The sequence below is a fragment of the Bactrocera oleae genome, chromosome 3, assembly GCF_042242935.1.
Source record: "Bactrocera oleae isolate idBacOlea1 chromosome 3, idBacOlea1, whole genome shotgun sequence".
Lineage (NCBI taxonomy): Eukaryota > Metazoa > Arthropoda > Insecta > Diptera > Tephritidae > Bactrocera > Bactrocera oleae.
Genome location: NC_091537.1, coordinates 36,578,502 through 36,600,879, shown reverse-complemented (window position 1 = coordinate 36,600,879; position 22,378 = coordinate 36,578,502). Strand labels below are relative to the sequence as shown.

General features: G+C 35.0%; 1 protein-coding gene and 1 long non-coding RNA gene across 5 annotated transcripts in view; one reads left to right on the top strand and one right to left on the bottom strand.

The window, feature by feature from the left end:
* Positions 1–1,643: 1,643 nt before the first annotated feature.
* Positions 1,644–8,755, top strand: LOC138856013 (uncharacterized). The gene is made up of 2 exons (XR_011395171.1): positions 1,644–7,183; positions 7,844–8,755. It is a non-coding gene; the product is annotated as an uncharacterized lncRNA (long non-coding RNA).
* Positions 8,544–22,378, bottom strand: part of LOC106623159 (MTOR-associated protein MEAK7) — a 53,021-nt gene continuing 39,186 nt past the window's right edge. For 3 of the 4 annotated variants that reach the window (XM_036370385.2, XM_036370382.2, XM_036370390.2), the window contains exons 3-8: positions 15,767–15,976; positions 15,396–15,711; positions 15,093–15,347; positions 14,924–15,042; positions 9,098–9,289; positions 8,544–8,950 (exon numbers count right to left, since the gene is read on the bottom strand). In XM_036370385.2, the coding sequence (XP_036226278.2) occupies positions 8,837–8,950; positions 9,098–9,289; positions 14,924–15,042; positions 15,093–15,347; positions 15,396–15,711; positions 15,767–15,976 (1,206 nt within the window). In that variant the 3' untranslated portion in view covers positions 8,544–8,836. The remainder of the gene's footprint in view (positions 8,951–9,097; positions 9,290–14,923; positions 15,043–15,092; positions 15,348–15,395; positions 15,712–15,766; positions 15,977–22,378) is intronic. The other variant, XM_036370383.2, reaches the window with a different exon arrangement.

Sequence of the window (22,378 nt, the reverse complement as noted above, 5' to 3'; positions counted from 1 at the left end):
ATCGGTCGTGGATTCCTTGACGACGTATCAGAAGTTGCTAATATAAAATTATTTGTACTGATGAACTTCATCAGGAGCACAGGTTGGTTCAGAGAGGAGACGATAGAATGAGGGAACATTAGTCCCGGTGGTATCACAATGGGCTTCCTATAGGCCTAGGTGCGTCGTTGAACAGCCACTCTACCTCTACCTTCTAACCAGATTTAACGTTACTTATTTTAAATTGGCATATATACAAAGACGTTGAAAAATGCATCGATAAATAGTCGTACATAAAGATAATAGTCCACTACTCGACTATAAATTAAAAACAGTTACTATTGGCGTCAACTGTGCTCTTATAGACGATATCCTGTCCGGAAGTCATAGTCTTCCGAAAGCACACGAGTCACTAGCACCAGTGACACAAGCCCTCAAAACCGCAGGGTTCCCGCAAAAAAAATTAACGACGGACTACCCCAATATTTTAATAAATAATTTCCTTTAATCCAAAAAGGAAAGTACAAAAAAAAATTCTGGAAATCCAACGGAATATCGATATCTGACCAGTTTTAATACACTACAGTGTCAACATCTGCATTATCCGCAATAACAAAGCGACAAATTTTATTCTCTGTGACAGTACTTTTCGAACCCCTGATGGCTTTCGCAAATTACAATTCAACGAAAATCCTGATACAAGAATTATGGCTAGACGCAACCGACTGGGACGAACAAGTGAAGAAAAGTGGTCACAGTTCACCGGCAATCTGAATGATATATGTATCACAGATACAAGTCCCACGATTGGTAAATTATGCCCCAGAGCACAAAGTCGAACTGCACAGCTTCTGTGACGCCTCTGAAAAGGCATATTGCACCACTATATATGGTTGCCCACAATCGGCACTGCGACAACAGGCCACTTACTAGTAGCAAAAGCAAAGTGACCCCTTTAAAAACAATAAGTCTACCACGACTTGAACGATGTGGCGCAAATGCATTTAAACATGGAAAAATACAAATTATATCTGTGGTCCGATTCTGAAATTGAATTAGCCTGGTTGGAAAAACCACCACATGCATGGAAGACGTATATTTCCAGTCGAACGTTTCAAATTCTTGACCTAGTAGGATCCGCCACTTGGCGACATGTAGCCAGTGCTGACAATCCTGCTGATCTAGGTACAAGAAGGTGCAAGCCCCTGCACCTTGCCAACACCACGCTCTGGTGTAATGGCCCCGATGATTAACAGAATCTTCCGATTCCTTTGTTGTACCTCCGAGCCCTCAGAGTAATCGCTAGCATGCTCAAGTCCATAGAGCGACTCAAAATTAAAGTTAAGGAAGTAATCTTAGTATACTCTCAATGTATATCTTAACTATGTCCAAGTGCTCTTGTTACGCGCAGAACATCGCCTCATGCAACAAATAGTCCGCCAAATGTATTACATTCCAAGACGCTGGAACTTTGCTCTGCCTTTCACTATTATAGGTGTTAATTTTGCTGGGCCTTTTCAGTTAAAGGTGTCCATGTTAAGGCTTCCTCATTAAAGGCTATGTGGTTGTCTTTGTCTATTTTACGACAGAAGCAGTGCATCTTGAGCTATGTACGAGTCTCACAAAGGATGTTTTTCTCGCGGCATTTGCTCTCTTCATCGAACTCATGAGCGACAATAGCAAAACATTTATCGGAGCTCAAAGAGCCATAGAAAAAGTGTGTGGATTTTATCAAGCAAGTCTCACCTGAGATTGTACAAAAGTACGCCCCCCAAGGCATTAATTGGCAATTTATCCCCCCAAGCGCTCCTCATATGGGTGGTTTATAGGAATCAGCTGTAAAAAGCTTCAAATCCCACTTTGAAAAAGTTGCTGGAAATTACAAATTTACAACATTACTAATTCGCATTGAAGCCGTTCTTAATTCACGGCCACTAATGACACTCTCACAAGATCCCTCAGATTTGACAGCCCTAATTCCAGGGCATTTCTCAAAGGGACGCCCATTCAAGCCATAACTGAGTCGAGCGTGGAGTCGCTATCCTTATTAAATCGATGGGAAAGAATCAAAATTCTCCATCATGTCTTCAGCCGCCGATGAAAAGAAGAATATTTAAAAGACCTTCATAAAACTCCCGAATAGGCGCCAAAGCCTGGAGATTTTGTCCTAATCCATTAGCATGTGTAAAAACTACGCAACTGTAAAAACACTAGAGATCCTACTGGCTTTTATTTCCGATGCGGAGAGGACTAAAGACTAAAATCAAAAACAGGGCTATAAACCTTTAGCAATCTACCACTTGAAGAAGCTTTCAAGAGTCAAGATAACGGCTTTGTATATGCTTTCTTTAGTTGCTACGCTGCCCCCAGCCTAACTCTTACACAATTTCAGGATATGCTAATCAAACTTACAACGCGCGAGTTAATACTTTAACCTTTAACCACAACCTTATGTTTCAGTAAACATTAAAGAAAAATCATCAAAACAACTTTATCTTAGAACAATAGATGCGCACTATCAGTACAACAAACAATAACAACCCTATAGTTAGCTATAGTTATTTACTAGTAAACAACCAGCATCTCAATAGTATGAGCAGCGATAAGCATAGCCTATATAAGCAACTGGAACAATAGCCTCGGGGTCACTTTATCATTATCGACTGCCGAGTAACAAGTTACCACTTGTAACACTTGTACAGTTTAAGTGTAATATAATATATTCAATATTGAAGTACATGTGTATACGGTGAAATATTATACAAATAAAGGATCAGTCAGAACCAATCTCATTGGCTGACTTAAAATTATATATTTATTTTATTCCTAACGAGTAAATAAATTAACTGGCGCCCAACTCGGGGCAGCAACAAAAAATGATCATCAATAATATCCTTAGTCAGTTTGCCTGAAAGGGAAGAGCCTAGTCCCTGGAAACAAAAAAGGATTAATTTAAACCATTCAAGAAGTTTACCAGTGCATCATCCCACACAACGTCAATCAAAATGGATTCAAATAAAAATCCTAATACGACAACAAATTGAGAGTAAAGGATCAATGTACCATCCTAGGCAAACAACACGCTTTCATAGAAAGAATACCATATCAAGCAGCGCTCCAAGAATACAACTGGAGACCGATCTTTAGTAAAATAAATCAACAAATAAATCAGCAAGATGACATAACAAGCAAATTTAATGGCATTAACCTACGCAACCTTGGTCCGATCTGCAACGACAGTTATCCGAACTACAATTAGGAAGAAGTGCAACCTTTCCACAACGAACAGAACAAATATGTTCTTACACCAGACCAGAAGAAGTGGATCTGAATATGTTTAAATCAATAACACAATTTAATGGTGATTACAACGAGAATCAGCAACAACCACCACGAAATCCGCAGCCTCGACAGAAATATCAAAATCCATTTAAGAAAGTAGCAGGCGTATTGGGATACAAACGAGAACGTGATAATACAAGTCATGCTAATATTACACACGATCAACAATCAAATACAGAATATGAACAGGAAGAATATTTTTTTATTCTAAGGCATGGGTTACCAACGCTTGTAAGGACCACAGAAGAAGGTAACTCAGTGTATATTTTAATTGATAGTGGTGCAAAAGAAAATTATGTAAATCCAAAATTCCCTCACGCAAAAAGGATAGAGGTAGAAAGTAAAAACCAAGCCGCTACTTTACACGGTAAATCATTATTTAAATATAAAAATAAAGTGAATATAATAGGATTCAGTATAGAATTTTTAGAACTCGATACCTTGCAAGATTTCGATTTCTTGATAGGAATTAAAGGTTTAAAGCAAATGAAAGCAATGATAGATACAGAAAGAAATGTATTAATTGTGAAAAAGAATAAATTATATGATAGGAGAAGAAATGTATAAAAAAGAAATAAATGAATTAATGAAAAGAAATGAGCAGAGTAAAACATTGCCCTACGTAACTACAGTAGAGGCAAAAATCAGAACAGGAACAAATAATCCTATTTGGGTCAGACAGTACAAAAAAATTATTAGATAATGAAATAATACAGCCAAGAAAAAGCCCGTACAATTCACCCATATGGACAGTTTCTAAAAAAGGGAATGACGAGCAAGGCAACCCAAAAAGACGCATGGTTATGACTTCCAGAAGTTAAATGCGCAAACAATCGCTGATAGATATCCAGTTCCGGACATCACCATGATGCTCCAAAACTTAGGAGAAGCGCAGTACTTCACGCCGTTAGATTTGGAGTCAGATTTTATTAAATTAAAATAAAAAAAGAAGACGGGGAAAAAACAGCATTTTCTATAAATAATGCCAAATATGAATTTCTACGACTACCATTTGGACTGAAAAACGCACCGTCGATATTTCAAAGATGCGTTGACGACATCTTTAGACCATTCATAGGAGTATGCGCATACGTGTATATATATGATGTCCTAATACAAGTATATTCAGCTAACCCTGAACAACATATGAAAGATATAAATATAATACACACTTTACACGCAGCCAACATGAAAATCTCGGATGAAAAGTCAAAAATTTTTCAAGGACAGACAGAATTTTTAGGACATATAATTAAAAACGGTAGAATTACAGTAGATCCAGGAAAAATAGAAGCTATAGATAGGTACAAAACCCCTACAAATTTGAAAGACTTAAGATCTTTCTTGGGAATGACCTCATATTATAGAAAATTTATAAAAGGATTTGCATCCATAACGAAACCATTAACACTCTGCCTACGAGGAGAGAATGGTAATATTTCAAAAAATAAAAGTAGCTCAGTACATGTAAAATTAGATGACGAAGCACTTAAAACAGTTGAAACACTAAAAAATAAACTAAAAGAACAAATAGAATTATTCCAACCAGATTTTGGAAAAGGATTTGATTTGACTACAGACGCAAGCAATCATGCGATTGGAGCTGTATTGTCACAAGGCAAGAAACCTATAGCATTCACTTAACGTACATTAATGCGAAGTGAACAAAATTACTCAACAAATCAAAAAGAAATGTTAGTAATCGTTTGGGCACTCAAGGAATTATCTGTATGGTCTCACTTGTAATACTACTATTTACACCGATCATCAATCCCTAATTTTTTCAATATCAGAGGACAACCCAAATTCAAATAAAAACGATTAAAAAATTTTATAGAAGAATACGGAGCAAAAATTCAATATATTAAAGGAGATTTAAATGTAGTAGCCGACGCATTCAGCCGTGAAGTAAACGTAACTACGAACGACTCAATACACTCGCAGGAATCATCCTCGTCAATCAGAATTAAAGATGTCAGCGCTCCACTGAACCAATTTAAAACACAAATTGTGATAAAAAAAATGTGAACAAAATGCATTAGAAAGAGCAACCAGCATTTGCAAACCATGAGAGATTTTATGTTAATTACGTCCCACCACAAGACTTGATAGATACACTAACGAAAGTTATCAAACCTAATATCACGACCGCATTTCACATTACACTAGAAACTTGGTATGAAATTCATGATATTATAAACTCTTCATTTAATATAGAGAAAAAGGTTTTTTGTCAAAATCCATTAAAGGACATTACGAGTGAAGAGGATAGAGAAAATATAATTAAACATACGCATGAAAGAGCACATAGCAACGCAAAAAATAATACATTAGAGATACTAGAAACTTGCTATTTTCCAAATTTAAAAAATGATGTAATCCGACTAACTAGAAATTGTAGCATTTGTAAAGAGAACAAATATGAACGCCTCCCGACAAAACAAGTTTTTGCAAAAAACAGGGAGGTACAGGCACACATATACAAATGGACATATTTGAAATCGATGGAACAATGTATCTCTCATGCATAGATAGATACTCAAAATACGCATATATGAGAAAATTAAACGACAAAAGCGAATTCTAGAAAATATTAGAGGAAGCATTCATACAAATATTCCCATTTTGTAATAAACTAAGGACAGATAACGAGACTATATTTGAAAGCATAGCAGCAATATTCCAACGGCTATATATTGAACATTCAATGACCGCAAAAAAAACCATTCAACATCGAACGCTCAAGTTGAACGGTTGCATTCAACCATTCTGTAAATTACAAGAATTCGCATTGAACAAAATAAATTAACCGCGACTGAAGAACTATTCAAGGCAATCAAGGAAAACAATAGGACAAAAAGGAAACCTATCGAATTATTTTTTGAAAGGAGCAAGACTGAAGGAATAAAAGAACTGATCGAAAATTAGCAGGAGTATATGCTATCATACCAGAATAAAAAACGAACACAAAAGGAATATAAAACAGGACAAACAGTTTATGTGAAACAAAACCGACGAAATAAAACAAATCCACGCTATTTGAAGAAAACAGTTTTAACAACGGAGGGGAAGATCGTACACAAGGACAACCTCAGAAACAATGATGAAGATAACGCTAACATTAATCCTAGCAACATCCTTAGCTCAGGAAATAACCGACTTACAAGATCGGAAGTACGTGTTAACCGAGACTGACCCATCATTTTTGTATCAAGAACATAAGTACCTATTCCATATGACGAACTTAGGCAAAATACTTAAACCATACTGCGAGATCGACGAACATAAAGGAGAGATGCCTAGTGAAGACGCAACAGAAACAGCATTGTTCAACAGAATAGAAATCCTTAGAAAACAACTACTGAATAATGGACGAGCCAGACGATCTCTTGATTTCTTAGGATCGATTTTGAAATTTATCACAGCAGTCCCAGACCACGACGACCTGATTGAAATTAAAACAATACTCAACGACATAATTGAAAATAATAACAAGCAAAGACAAATTAATTCCAACTTTAAATTAATGATGCAAACATTTAATATTGAGACGATTAAACAAAAGGTTATATTGCAAGAATTGTACAAGGAGTTATTTGACTTAACTGCGACAATTAATTTCGCGAAGAACGGAAATTTTTATTCAGCAGCAATAAATACGGACGAGATTGAAAGGATATTAGAAAAGGAACAAACTAGTATACCGGTTATTGACATACTCGAATATGCAGACACGCATGTAGGTAGATTAGACGACACTTTCATTGTAATTTATAAATATCCAGTCATTGAAAAGAAATGCACAACATACAAAGTTACTCCATTATCCTATCGTCAAGGCATTTTGGATATGAATAAAATCGTAAGTAAATGTGAAGATGAATTAATATTAACATCTAAATGTTAAAATAATTTAAGTAAATATATTTGTAAACAAGAACCTAATGACAGTTGTACAATACCAATGACCGAAGGTTACGAAGCCCATTGTAATGTTACCCAAGAAAATAACGCACCTATTATAGATTTAGGACATGGTAATGTCGTATTACAAGGAAAACATATTTTAAACGAAAATTCAATTGACTTGAATTTAATCCAATTTAATGAAACAATTATTATTGACTCAGAAATATTCCACAACCAGGAACAAGAAATTAAAGATTATATTATAGCTTATGGAAACGAAATAATTCACATTCTTGAAATATTGGAATCAGAAAACGAATATCAATTTGACAACATTAAAAAATTAAATATTAAATACCATTTGAAGAACACCCAATCAAAAATATGTTCATAACTATAAGAGTACTTGTAGTCCTAGGATTAAGTATATTTGTAATATTCAAACTATATATAATTTATCAAAAATCTGTATATCTGAGAAACTACAACACTACCATAGAACGTGTAGGGATGACTCATCTACTCAAGACTCAAGTATAGATTAGGAGATCTATTTTTTACAAGAGAGGGGAGAGTTAATACTTTAACCTTTAACCACAACCTTATGTTTCAGTAAACATTAAAGAAAAATCATCAAAACAACTTTATCTTAGAACAACAGAAGCGCACTATCAGTTCAGCAATTCGAATATTCTCTGAGAAACTAGGGAAACTTCTTCCAATATGTTTCACTAACGTTGTGGGTCATACGCTATCCTCCCAAATTGCCTGCGGTACAGTATGTGGCATAACAACGTATACTATGCAAAAGGCCCGCGAAGATTAAATTGCTGAAACACCCAGAGTGGAGTCCCGAGATACTATAAGACAAAATTAAGACGTCCACATAAGGGAATACAAATAAAGGAGCATTATTGTATATAATACCTGACCTGCGCTGTACACTTTATATTGTACAGTGAATCGGGCATTCATGGTAGAGGCCATCAATATCTTTGGAAGATTTACACCCACCTTTGGCGTATCTATAGAAAAAAACACAACGCAGGATACCAGCACAACATAACTCTACACAGCTCAACAAACAAAACCTCTGTCCTCGTAGCGGATAGGCTCCTTTTTACTTCGATTTGCGATCATCCCACATCGGCGGACGTTTTCTTGCCGCGCAACTCATCTCGTCATCTCTTCTTTTTATAATATATACTTACCACGTCTTCACTGATATCCGACGGGAATTTCGTTACACGTTCGCGTAGTTATTGCAAAAAGGAAGTAGAGAATTAATAGTTATGATATTAAAAAATATCAGGTAGTTGAAAAAAATTATGATATAAAAATTTATTAATGTAACTTACACATGTATTCTTATTCAAATTATAAATATAGAACATCACAAACTGGAAAAAAACAACCCTAGATTTTAAGCTTCGCAATGCTTTTTCCAATATCAATTGCTCATATTATCATTTCATTCGTGGTTTGCCACGTTGGGTTCATTAATAAAGCAGATTTTATATATGCATTTTTAATATGGTAAATGTTAAACCCTTACAAAAAATTGTAAATAAAGAAATTTTTGCTTCAGCTTAATCCTTATATATATTCACAAATCCATGTCCGGTTCACGCAGGCCTTCCGAATGCATTTCTTTTCCAGCCAACTGAAGCATAACTCTATCCTCTAAATTTTTATCCAGTATTGAATTCTTTCCACAGCCCTAGAATAATTAATTTATTTAGTAGAAACAGCGTTATAATACATGCATACTAAATTATATTTTTTCTCTTTCTAAATATAAATTAAGGCATATTTAGAAGAATTATCAGGTAAATAGCAAATCAATGACAAATACTAAAATACTCACTTCGCCTTCTTCAGAGTCTTCATCTTTAGGTTCGTCGCCAATTCCCCAAACTTCAATATTACGTATTTTATAGTCTTTACGCTTGCTAAGTTGCACGTAGTCACGATAGGTTGTACAAGATTCGCTACTTTGTCCTATTCCATAGTCACTATCAATCCATAATCCCCAAAAATGAAACTGACCGCCGATTCCCTGAAGATAAAGATTAAAATTTTAAAAAATGTTAAATAATTTTAATTTAACCATGTTTCCCAATTAGCAATCGGCAACTGTCACGCCGATAGCTTTCTCATTTTATGGCTTTGTATGTAATGCACGTCCCACGCGATCCTTTGAAATTCCTACTGCCTTTTAATTCACGGTCTGCTAATATGCGATCGTTAATTGATTGCACTGCGCAACTTCCCTTCCAAAAACGCAATATGGCAAACGTGGCAAAGCTTAATATCAGTTATAATGCATATGGTCTTTAGTCGCACCTTACGACAGGCATACCTTACCGCGGGCAAATTCTAACCCCTGCCCGCTGAGGGACGTCTATACGGACAATCACGCTTCGATTTTCTGTGTTAGTCTTTCATTATAAGTTGACCATTAACAATTTTTGGGACAGCGCCTTTTAGGAATAGACTACAATTTTTGTTGTATCATGGAACAAAGCAACGATAAAGGCAGTCTGCTAATATGCGATCGTTAATTGATTGCACTGCGCAACTTCCCTTCCAAAAACGCAGACATACCCGCATCCAAAAGCGGTCCAAATAAAATATAGATATGACTAGATGTCTACGAGAATGTGCTAAACAATAGGTGATCTAGACGTGAATGGCAGGTAAATCGCTGTGCTTTTACTCAGATGCAATAGCAAGCTGCTGTACCTAAAGCGCTTAAGATCCAACGGCACCCATACGAGTCTGATGAAGAAGTAGCTTGATGCTATTCTAGTGAGGACAGACACCCTTAATAAGTTAGTGAGCCCAGCGCTAGTACTTATTGCCGCTCTTCTGTCGGAGTGAATGATCACCTCCCTGCAAGAGGATGCACTTCGTAACAGTGTGCCTACCGGCACCTTAATAGCAGACACTTCTGTCTGAAAACATTACATTGGTCCGGTAGCCTAAAGCTAAGGTTGACGGAAAGGTTTTTACAGAAAACTTATCCTTCCCTCCTAGCTTCGACCCATCCGGGAAAAAGCGACTCCTCCCCATCTTAATGTCCTCGTCGGTGAACAGAAAAATCGCCGCCACGAGTGGCCTTTGCGACGCAATCATCAAAGTTTTCAGGAATACAGTTGGGAAGTTTTTCGAGCATTTTCCAAGCCGAAGTCTATGCTATAAGTCGGTGTGTACAGATAAACCTTCAACGCAACTATCGCAATAAAAGTATTGCTATACTCAGCGATAGTCAGGCGGCAGTAAAAGCGATCTCTGCCTATGAGGTTAGATCGCTTCTAGTGCAGGAGTGTATAAAACGGCTGAACAGCCTATCAGACCACAACCGAGTGCACCTTATTTGGGTGCCTGGCCACAGGGGTATAGCCGGGAACGAACTGGCTGACGAGTTGGCCCGCTCTGCAGCCTCCACATACCATTAAAGAGCTTCTCCGTAGGGAGGAAAGAGCAGGCAGGGAGAGACATTGGCAAAAACTTCAAGGCATGCGCCATGCCAGGTTGCTAATGGGGGGTTTCGAGCTCAAACGGTTTAAAGCCGTAATCAATCTCCCGAGGAACAAATTCCGGCTGCTTGTCGCGTTCTACACCGGCCATTGTAGGCTCAAGAAGCATCTCTTCAACATGGACTTAGCCTCTTCTGCAAACTGCCGGTTCTGTGACATGGAGCCGGAAACCCCAGAACATCTGCTAATGAAGCAGTCTGCAGACGCAGAATCAAGGCCCTGGGATCCATGTTTCCAAACAGGGATTGTATCGCTTCACTAGCACCCAGCAGAATATTGGAGTTTGTCAACATGCTGGTGCTAGATGAGTCAATATGACTACGGGGAGGGCACAATAGACCATAGGTCGCGGTGCATACTTCAAAACTATTCTATCTATCTATCTTTCTTGAAGACGTGAGTCTCCGAAAGAGGCATGTTGTACTTTTTAGTAAATAAAACCCTTAAAGTTTTACTTGGGTTGACGGCTATGCCTCTTCTATTCGCCCAGTGGGATACCACGTTGAGTTACCGTTCCATGAGCTCGTAGACGGTATTTAGAAATTGTACCTAAACATAAGAACAACGTCGTCAGCGTAGGCTATCACCCGACATCCTCGTATCCGAGTTCTTTAAGTAGGTCGTTAACCACCAAGATCCAAAGCAGTAGGAAAAGTACCCCACCCTGCTTGGTAACATTTCCAAAATATTTCAAAAAGTGTTACTACACTATTAAAGGTGACTCCTTTCCAAAAAAGTATAATTCCAAAGCACAAATTCGGGTTTAATGCAAAACATGGCGCTGTAGAATAAGTAAATATAATTATTAACAAAATCAGAAAAGCATTCGAGATCTAGTTCAGGCATTAAATCACTTAAAAAATTTTAAAATATAGTTTCGTTATACAACGCTACGAGCTGTGCATTGAAATAATACAGAGGTTTCAGTCAAAGATCCTTAGAGCGATAATGGTACATTCGTAATGAAAATACAGAAGAAGTAGAGAACAGCAGAAATAAAAATGAACTTAAACTCCGGGATTATCCAAATCCATTAGCTAATAATTGAAGAAATATAAAAATGCATTATGTTGGGAAAAACGGATGGCCTTATCAAGAACAGATTTGACCGGTACTGATGCATATAAACTGCGCGAGTTTTGGAATAAATGACCGAATAGTTAGATATCGAGTTTTATTCTGGACTAATTATATCAATTTTTTTAGTTCTATACAGTAGAATATAAGAATTATTATCTTAACTAATTCTATAAATTATATTTTGCTTATCTTACATTTTTGATTACAAGTTCACTTTTGCTTTTTTTCGATACATTGTTGTGTTGTTTACAATAGTCCAAGCTATTATGGAAATATGATTTGTACCTTGAAGTTGAATATGTTTATTAAATAATAAAATACCTAAGAAAGTCGATGGGTAATTATACGATAATGTATTGTATGTAAAGAATACTTCTTTGTTCACGTTAAGCATTTTCATAACGGCTTGGAAATATTATGCAATATATTGGCAAAAAGTGGTATTTTGTGGAGCTCTTGTTGTAACTTCTCCCTCCTCTGATTTAAAACGCTCCTGAGTCCTTACTTTTGTAAAATTCATTTGATTTCTTTTTAAGTTTAGATAAAGTATTATAATAAAAACAATAATTATAATTAACAACAAGTCAAGAAGGGCTAAGTTTGGGGGTAACGGAACATTTTACGATTCTCAATTTGGAGATTCGGCAAATGGTAAATCATCATAAGCGGACAAAATAGATAAAGCACCTGAAGTCCTGCAACCTCTCCACCGATGTAAGTAAGCTTTGGACTACTGTCAAGGCCTTGTCTAATCCGGCCATGCCTCCTCGGACCCGCAGAAGTGCGCGAGCTATTTTACCCGGCAGTTTACACTACACCCTTCGACCGACAAGGCCAAACGATGTGTTACTCGACGGTTGCGCAAAATGCCAAAAGACTGCGCACCACTTACTTTCACCGATGGGGAGGTTCAGAGTGTAATCACAAAGGCCAAATCATCTAAGTCCATTGGCCCTGACGGAATAAGCATGCTGATGCTAAAACATCAAGGCTCGACGGGAGTAAAATACCTCACCAAGGTCCTCAACTTGTCGATGTCCACTCTTCAAATATCCGGTGTGTGGAAAGTCGGAAGTGTGGTCCCACTACTGGGAAACCCGCTAACAAAGGGTAGTCTTATCGTCCCATAACACTCCTTTCCCCAGTAGTGAAGACACTTGAGACCTTGCTTCTCCCGACATTTACTCACCACCTGAGTCTAGCAGACCATCAGCATGGCTTCCGAAAAGTGCACAGCACTTAGCGTCATAAAAGTCCAAATAATTCATGGCCTAAACCAGGAGCCACCCTGTGAGAGGACGATCCTCGTAGCGTTAGACTTGTCAAAAGCTTTTGACACAGTCAATCACACAACGCTACTCGAGGACCTATAACAATCAACGCTCCCTCCAGGGCTGAGGCGGTGGACTATAAACTACCTGATCGGTCGGCATTCATCCGTACTGTTTCGAGGTCAAAACTCCAAACTTAGAAGAATTAAACAGGGGGTTCCGTAGGGTGGTGTCCTCTCCCCACTACTGTTTAATTTCTACATTTCGAAACTCCCCCAACCACCAGCGGGAATTTCCGTGACCTCGTAGGCTGATGACTGCACGATATTGACGTCGGGCAATCCTCCCGTTAGATGACCTCGACGACAACCAAATTGAAACTTACCACCCTAGGAAACTGATACAACAACAAAAAACGATACACACGACATTTGCGTCGCACATTTACTTCAAAAACTAGAGAAAAGATATTTTGGATGATGACTTGGATGATACTGTATTGCTTTTAGAAGTATTTCGTGGATTTTGTGAATAATTTCTTAACATCAATCAATAGTATGTACAATAAAAGTTTATTTTCAATAGATAATTTTATGGTAATATATTCGTAACAAAACAATAAACTTTATAAGCAAAGTATATATTTACATATACATATATCAAATCTAAAATCTGAACGTAGGATACTCGTAATTATTTGCGAAATTTTCAATTCAATATTGTTTTGTTCCAGTTATTAAATTTCAAATTGTTGGAATGAGTGTTGTAAGAAAGATACTCAGTGAAGCGGAATATAAGAAGTAAAAATTAAAATAAACAAACAGAAAGAGATCATTCGCAAACTGACAGTTTTTTTAAGTGAAAGTGAAAGTAATAAGTTAAGCCTTTAAGCTTCAAAGTTGATACGAATATACGAGTATACACTGTTATCTCCCAAAAACCATTGTTGTTAAACAGCTTGATTTTAAGAAACCCCATATTTGTGATTTTGGCAGAGGAGCAATTATCTATAACAATAATAATTGAAGATATTCCTCAGAATCTGAAATAATTCTTTATTATGAAAGTAGTCTAGGATTAACATGGTAAATTTGTTCGTAATGACACTAAACATACGTATAAAGTTTATGTCTATCTAGAGAGAATGTAATTTACATGAATGTATGGTATACTAAAGTCTCAAAATTTAGAGGCGACAAAAGTTGATAAGCCTACAGGCGAAAAATCATTAAATCCGGTACTGACAGTACATATTTTTTTTTAGCCACTCTTCAGAATAAGCAAAAAAATTGCTTTAACTATTTTGAATTTTTAAATACAACTCTGCCCAGAAAGGGTTGAACGAAAATAACTTTTTTAACGAATTTGCAACAAACATTATTTTAAAGCCAAGTCAATAATTAGCTTACTTGGTGTTGGGAACTTGTAATAAATTTCACTACTCAAGAAGGCTTTTTCGTGTGCGCAGCACGTCAGTTTTGGCCCCAACATTTTCGTTATTGTACTATAAATCAAAACTTATATCCGTTTTAATTATTCAACCTTTCATAAGCTGTATTGATTTGTTTTGATTTTTCATTTAAATATTTGCAGGTGTTTAATTATCTGTCAAATAATCAGTTTCTAGGTTGGCAACACTAATGAAACTTCGATTTAAAATAGTTGAAGTTCCTAATACCTAAAAAGAGGTTGGTTGATCTGAAGTTGAATTCGTTTAATTTCTATTCAAGTGACTGGAGTTGAAAACCCTAAGCTTTTTCATATATTATCAAAGATTATATCACAAACAAAGTTACTTACTAATCCGTTGGGCATAGTTTGCTGATTTAAATTTAAATATTGGTAATGGTTATTATAACCTGTGCTGTTAAAACATCGCATTGCAGGACTTAAGGTATAAAGAAGTGAACTTTCATTACCTTAAAAAAAAAGTGTAAATTATTAGAAATGTATGTAAATTATATCATACCAAAAAAATGTGATTTTAATGCCCAAGACTCTGGGCTGTAACCAGCAAACAGATACCGATCTTCGTCTTCAATAACCAAAAGCGTAGGTCCTCGGTTCAAAATCTTTCCTAACATCGTCGAAAAACTTTCGCCCATTATTTTCGATGAGAATAAGAAACGCCATTTGTTTCGATATTCATTTGGCAAATTGCTATTTATAAATATCACATGTGGAATGTCTAAGATTGGAGTATAATTTGTGCCAACCGCTAGTCCTAGGAAAATTATATTGAAATATTTTTAAATTATAATTTAGTATTTACCTTCTAATACTGGTAAGATGTTAGAGGAAAAAAAGCAGCTTGATTTCAGAGACTTTGCTGAATTTCTGCTATATAAGCCATTAAATACTTCCCTCCATATAATTAGAAATGTGGGATTTATCTGCAGCCATTCTTCCAGCTGACTTAAATTAAAGTAGTGATCATGATCTTGACACATACTGCGAATAAGTCCTTTTGAAAATGCAAATATTGTTCGATCCGCCGACTGGTACCCATGTAGCTTACAACTTTCAAATGCTTCCGTGCAGTGATGGGACTCGATTTTTAAATAACTTTTTAGAACAGCTGCAATATACTGGTAACAAAATATTTAAATTTACTTGCACAATAAAAAATCTTCAGAATATTACATGTTCCAATTCCTTTGTTGTGTACTGATTTGTATCTGTTTGCTCCAGAGACGCGGTTAAAAAATTTACTTTATCATCGATTGTTCCACTCTCCACTATATAATATGGTTCGGCATACCGGCCAAGAGTAATTGGAAGATGTATCCTTTTGAAAAGAAAATTTGCAGTGCATTGGGCCAAATGAGGATCTATAACGTTTGACCAAGATTCCTAAGGATTAGAACAATATTGTAAAATATATGAACAAAACCATATTGTGATAGTTTATAAAAAAATATTATTCAACAAATATTTATAATGAAATAAGGTAATTGACCAACATTTTAAACAAGTAAGGAAGGAGTAAGTTCGGGTGTAACCGAACCCTCTATACTGTCGCGATTTGCTGGTGAAATATGTTTATAGACATAAACTTTATATTAAACAAGTAAGGAAGGGTTAAGTCCGGGCGTAACCGAACATTTTATATTCCTGCAACTTGCAAGGATCAAGGCCCGTTAAATACCTTCAGGTGTTGGGAAAACTTCATATTAAAAAATGTTGCGAAAGAATTAAGCATCTATTATTCGATGAAATCTTACATTAATTTCAATCAAATTTGGTATCTTCTTGACTTATATTGAAGGCCATAAACTTAGACTCAGTTTTATTGCTATATTTTAGTTCGCGTCAGCTAAAATTATATTAAAAACACCTTTAAATGAGATATATTGGTATTAACTCAACTGAAATTTAATATATTGAGGTGATGTGGAAAACTTCAACCAGAGGAACGGAATTTTTGTGTTGATAGTCGAAAAGTCCCTAGGTAACCACTAAGTACCAAATTATGAAGAAATTGTGCAAAATCGTCTGACAAACTGTAATAGCAAATTTGAATATCAAGTTAACTAGCTCCGTAATAAATTTTGCTAGTTCTTAAAAAAAGAGAGACGACTTGAAAATTATAAAATAAAAGTTCATTAAAGGCGTTTTATTGAAATATAAAATTTTTTTTCGATACATTCTTATTTTTCAAAACAAAACTGACATTACAAAGATCTCAGTTATTTTAGTTTATGTTTTCTGATGTTTGTAAAGTAAAATTAAAATAAAGATTTAAAAATAAACGAGAGCAAATCTTAAAAAACCAGTGATAGTTCATGAACTGTTAGCCCAAATATATCCAAAATCGATCCTATATCTAAGGCAATGAAACCACTGTAGACCAGTGTAATATATCCAATATTATACGTTCGCTTAATTTTGTAATCTTATCTTCCATATTGACCAATATATAATATTATTAACATATAGTAAAAGCCAACCGGCGACTTCGGATAGTATTTACCCGATTTTAACCATTTTTGAAATCAAGGCATAGAAAAAGATATTCTTTGAGTCCATTAACTCATATATTGACCGATGTACCATACATGGTATAAAGTAAACCAGAACTTTGCAAATCATTATATTAAGTATATGGGGCTATGGGAAGCATTGACCCGAGTTTACCCTTTTTTAAGCAACAGGACACATTATTACCAGGAATATATTATCCTTTCCTAAGTTTCACTGTTGTATCCCACAGATTGACCGGTTTTCGGTAAAAACAAAAGTCAGCCGTAAGCACTAAAGTCTACATATTCGGTATGGGGATCTATTAACCGTGATGTGACATACCTTAGGGCGCTATTTGTGCAAAATTTTATTCCTTTTCATACCGTAAAGTGAAAGAATCGGTTAGAATTTAAAATGTTATTATATGGAAAGTAGGCGTGGTTGTATTCCGATTTCGCCCATTTTCACACTGTAAAGTAAAGTTGTCAGGATAATGTTATTCAGTTAGCGTTAATACTAATATAAATTCAATTTTATATAATAATATTTAGAGAACTTAACATAATCATTTTTTTGTTACTAATTGGGTGAGCAATGTGAAAAAGCGTTGAAATTAAAATAATACTTGTATTTTAAAATTTAAATGTTAGTTATAGTGCTTCTAACGTCGAACAATCACACATCTACAGTATATGAGTAAAAACACGTCAAGTGGACCCCCATTTTCCACTTGATCATCGAATTTGAATGTGAGTATTTTTTCAAAAAGTAGTCATCATGAGCAAGTAATCCCCCGCTCAGTTTTTTAAAATTTTAATTTTAACAACAATTTTTTTTTAATTGAAAATTTTTACTACTTTTAGTTAAAAAAATAATAACTAGAAAACTATTGGTGATTTTTTAATGAAATTTTCAGGAGTTATAGTTCAAAACTTTTACTTTAAAAAAATATGTATGAATTTAAATAATTTTTTTTTTTCAAATTGTTAATTAACTTTTAAGTTAAGAAATGAAAATTTTAATGACTTCTCCCTCAAAAACTTAAAAATTTTTTTTTTAGTATTTTGCAATAAACATTAAAGTAACGAAATCCGCAAAAAAATTTGACTGATCGCGATTAGATTAAGCAAAAAAAAATTTTTATGACGGGCGGTCAGCGCTGCCGGTATAGCGCTGCAGGTATAGCGGTTCGGCAACGCAACACTTAGAGTGTGTTGCATATTTCATTTGTATGTTGGGATGATGGTCTCACATTTTGCTTGCAGTGAATTAGCATGAATGTGGTAGAACAATATGCATAATACCTACCCGCTTAATAGTTTAAAAGAAATACTTAAGACGGGAATTCCCTAATCCACCAGAATGTATTGAATACCCGCTATTAATATTTCAAGGCCAAATTTTTAACTGGAATGTCCTATTCTTTAAGTATTAAAAATTCATAATTTCTTTAAATTGAATATTTTTGAGTATCTTAGTCATTGACTTATCTTTAGAGTTACTTAGTAATTATAAATAAAGAATAATACTTCATTTTTTAATTAAAAATATCGTTATTTTATGATTAATTTTATTTCAACAAATGATAGATAATAAATTAAATAGTTTTTCATAAATAAAAAAAAGAAGTTAAATAATTCTTAAATTAATTCTTATAACTTATACATATTGCTTTATTTCTTTTTTTTTAACTTTATTGGTAACGATTTTAATGTCTTTGGCAAAATCTTTGCAATCGAGTGTAATGATGATATTCTCATATATTCAGCTCTGTAATGATGATATTGGCGGGTATTTTTTATGGTCACACATCGGTCATAACGTAATTTAAACATCTTCTCATGGGAGTCATGATCTTCTTGAGAGCAAAAACCAAAGTTAATTGTTTTAGTTGCATTCTTACCCCATTCAAATAATGAAGTTGCATTGGTTATGTGCTTATCGCTTTCCCGTTGAAGACTTGCACGAAAAGCTTGCCTCTTAAAACTACCTGCCAAACCATCACATGCTCCTTTCCCATGAGAAGTAGCAAAAAAATTTTATTCCGCGTCCACGTTGAAATCTTTTTTATGATTCATTAAATTCACAAAATTATACTTATATTTGTACTGAGAAGCAGCTCCGTCCGAAAAATAGGAAATCATTTTTATTTTATCCGCTCCAAACTTATTTTTTAGAAATTTTATCAATTTAAAATTAAAAAGGTGAACTGAGCTCGCGTCGTGACTAACTTTTTCCGAAATTACCACGTAGTTTATATGTTTCATTTCTTCGTTTTCTTTATAGTACACAACGTAAGGGTGAATTGTAGCCTGACTGGTATTCCAATGATGAGATTGGATGGCATTTTGAACAGTAAAAGTATAATTTTCAGAAAAATCAAGGCAAACGATAAATTCTCCATCCTCAACAGATTTTTTAATTATCCATTTTAATATCCAATTAAATGGATTGCAGCATTTCTTAACGAGTCTCATGATTAATTATCAACGAAATATTATCGAGATATTCCTTTGTTGTTCACATACTTGTAGATACTGGGACATAAAATATTAAGATGCTTTCATATTTATTTCTTTTAACCGCAAATGATTTAGTTCGAATATCATTTTATTTAAAACAAGTATTGAAATGTTAATTGGATGTTTTATAATGAATAGAAAAAAATATGGGGTAAAAAAATTATGGATTTTAAATTCTTAAAGAATAGGACATTCCAGTTAAAAATTTGGCTTTGAAATATTAATAGCGGGTATTCAATACATTCTGGTGGATTAGGGAATTCCCGTCTTAAGTATTTCTTTTAAACTATTAAGCGGGTAGGTATTATGCATATTGTTCTACCACATTCATGCTAATTCACTGCAAGCAAAATGTGAGACCATCATCCCACCATACAAATGAAATATGCAACACACTCTAAGTGTTGCGTTGCCGAACCGCTATACCTGCAGCGCTATACCGGCAGCGCTGACCGCCCGTCATAAAAATTTTTTTTTGCTTAATCTAATCGCGATCAGTCAAATTTTTTTGCGGATTTCGTTACTTTAATGTTTATTGCAAAATACTAAAAAAAATTTTTTTAAGTTTTTGAGGGAGAAGTCATTAAAATTTTCATTTCTTAACTTAAAAGTTAATTAACAATTTGAAAAAACAAAATTATTTAAATTCATACATATTTTTTCAAAGTAAAAGTTTTGAACTATAACTCCTGAAAATTTCATTTAAAAATCACCAATACTTTTCTAGTTATTATTTTTTTAACTAAAAGTAGTAAAAATTTTCAATTAAAAAAAAAATTGTTGTTAAAATTAAAATTTAAAAAAACTGAGCGGGGGATTACTTGCTCATGATGACTACTTTATGAAAAAATACTCACATTCAAATTCGATGATCAAGTGGAAAATGGGGAGTCCACTTGACGTGTTTTTACTCATATATAAAATGTATGAAATCTATTAATACGTTCTTCTTTCGGGTTTAGTTTATTCGATACATATCGTTCAGTAAAGGAAGTTCTAGACTGGTGGTTGCAGGCTCAAACCTTTTAAATATGGGTATGGTACGGGTATCTTCTGCAAACTACCGGTTTTGCGAAGCGCAGACGCAGTAACAATGGGTGCATTCAAGCTGCATAATAATTGCAGCAGAACAGCTACTGTGTTGCATATTTGCTGATACTCTGCTGATGTGCAGAAAAAAATTTTGTGTTGCCGATTATTTGTATAAATTGCGTGCAAAAAGTGACAGTAGAACGTGATGCTGTTGCAAGTGTTTCCAAAAATTCACGCAGAACGTGATACTTTGACAAATTCGCAACACTGCTGTCGTAATTGCCATCTCGAACGCACCCAATATTCTTCTTTCTATTTATCCGAATCAGGGCGCTGTGCAAACCTCAATTTATTCTATTCTATTTAAAGTCAACCTGATAGACTTAATACGAAATAAAACGGCCAATATGTAAGAGTTGTTTTGTTGACGTATTCTTTATTAATTTTGATCACATTTATGTAGACCTATCAAAAACGTTATGCAATAATTCCCACATTTTGAAGACATCTTAATTTTTATTTTTTGCTTATTAATTTCTACAACATCTCAAAAATATTTTCCTAAATTTTTAAGTCGATCCGAATAATAGTTTCGGAGATACAGCTTTGAAAAGTTGCGCGCTCGAAGTCAGCTATATAGCCACTTAAAACATTAAACGCGTTTTTCACGAAACTGTGTTTTCACAGTCGGTTGTCAAAAGCTCTCGAAAACTACTCAACTGATCTTGATGAAATTGTATACAGGTGTTTGAGATACGATTTACTCGTGCTTGGACGAAGGATTTGGGTCTAAAACCGGTTTTTAGCCAGCGATTTTTCCTTTTTTTTTGCTCCCTGTAAATCAATTCGCTCTAATGTAGATATATAATATATATATATATGTGTATATGAAAAGCGTCTTCCACTAGGGAAGACGTTATTTTCACAGCTCGTGGCGGCCATGTGTGTTTACAGATATGTGTGAAATTTTGTCAGTGCGTTCAGTAAGGTTTCCTATTTCATCAAATCACGTTTCACGCCATACAAAGCTTGGAAATTGTCCAAGATTATTACGCAAATTTACGTTTTCCGGTGGCTACTGTGGGGTGAGTCAAATCCTCGTGTGGTCCAGGAAACGCATCCCCAAAAATGTACCGTTTGGCGCGGATTGTGGTACGGCGGCATCATCGGGCTTTATTCTTTCGAGTTGAGGCAGGAAATTGCGTTACCATCAATAGCGAGCTTTATAGCACGATGTTGACCGATTTTTTTATCAGAATTTGATGAAATCGACGCGAACGATCTCTATTTCCAACAAGGCGATGCGCCGCATCATGTTTTACGTCTAAACATGGACACATTGCGCGCGTAGTTTGGTGAATAGTTAATTTCGAGGAATTAACTCAAAAGTTTACGCCAATCAACTAGCAAAGCTCGAAGAACATTCAGCGCACTCATCGATAATCATCATAGAATCCTTTTACTTAGCTCAATGTGTATTTGTATTTATTGAACACACTTCCACCTATGTTTTTATTTATGCTGAGCAACAACACAGTAAAGTCGTTCAGAGTATATGGTATAATCCAATTGTAGCAGCTCTTCGAGAATTGAGCACATTTATTACTTTGTTCTTATTTGTCCGATCGTTTTGGATACATAAATAAGAAAAATACACAAGTAAGCAAGTATGTACATATACACTCTGTTGCAAAATTATAAGACCGAGCAAATTTTGGCTGTTAAATCTAACAGGTAA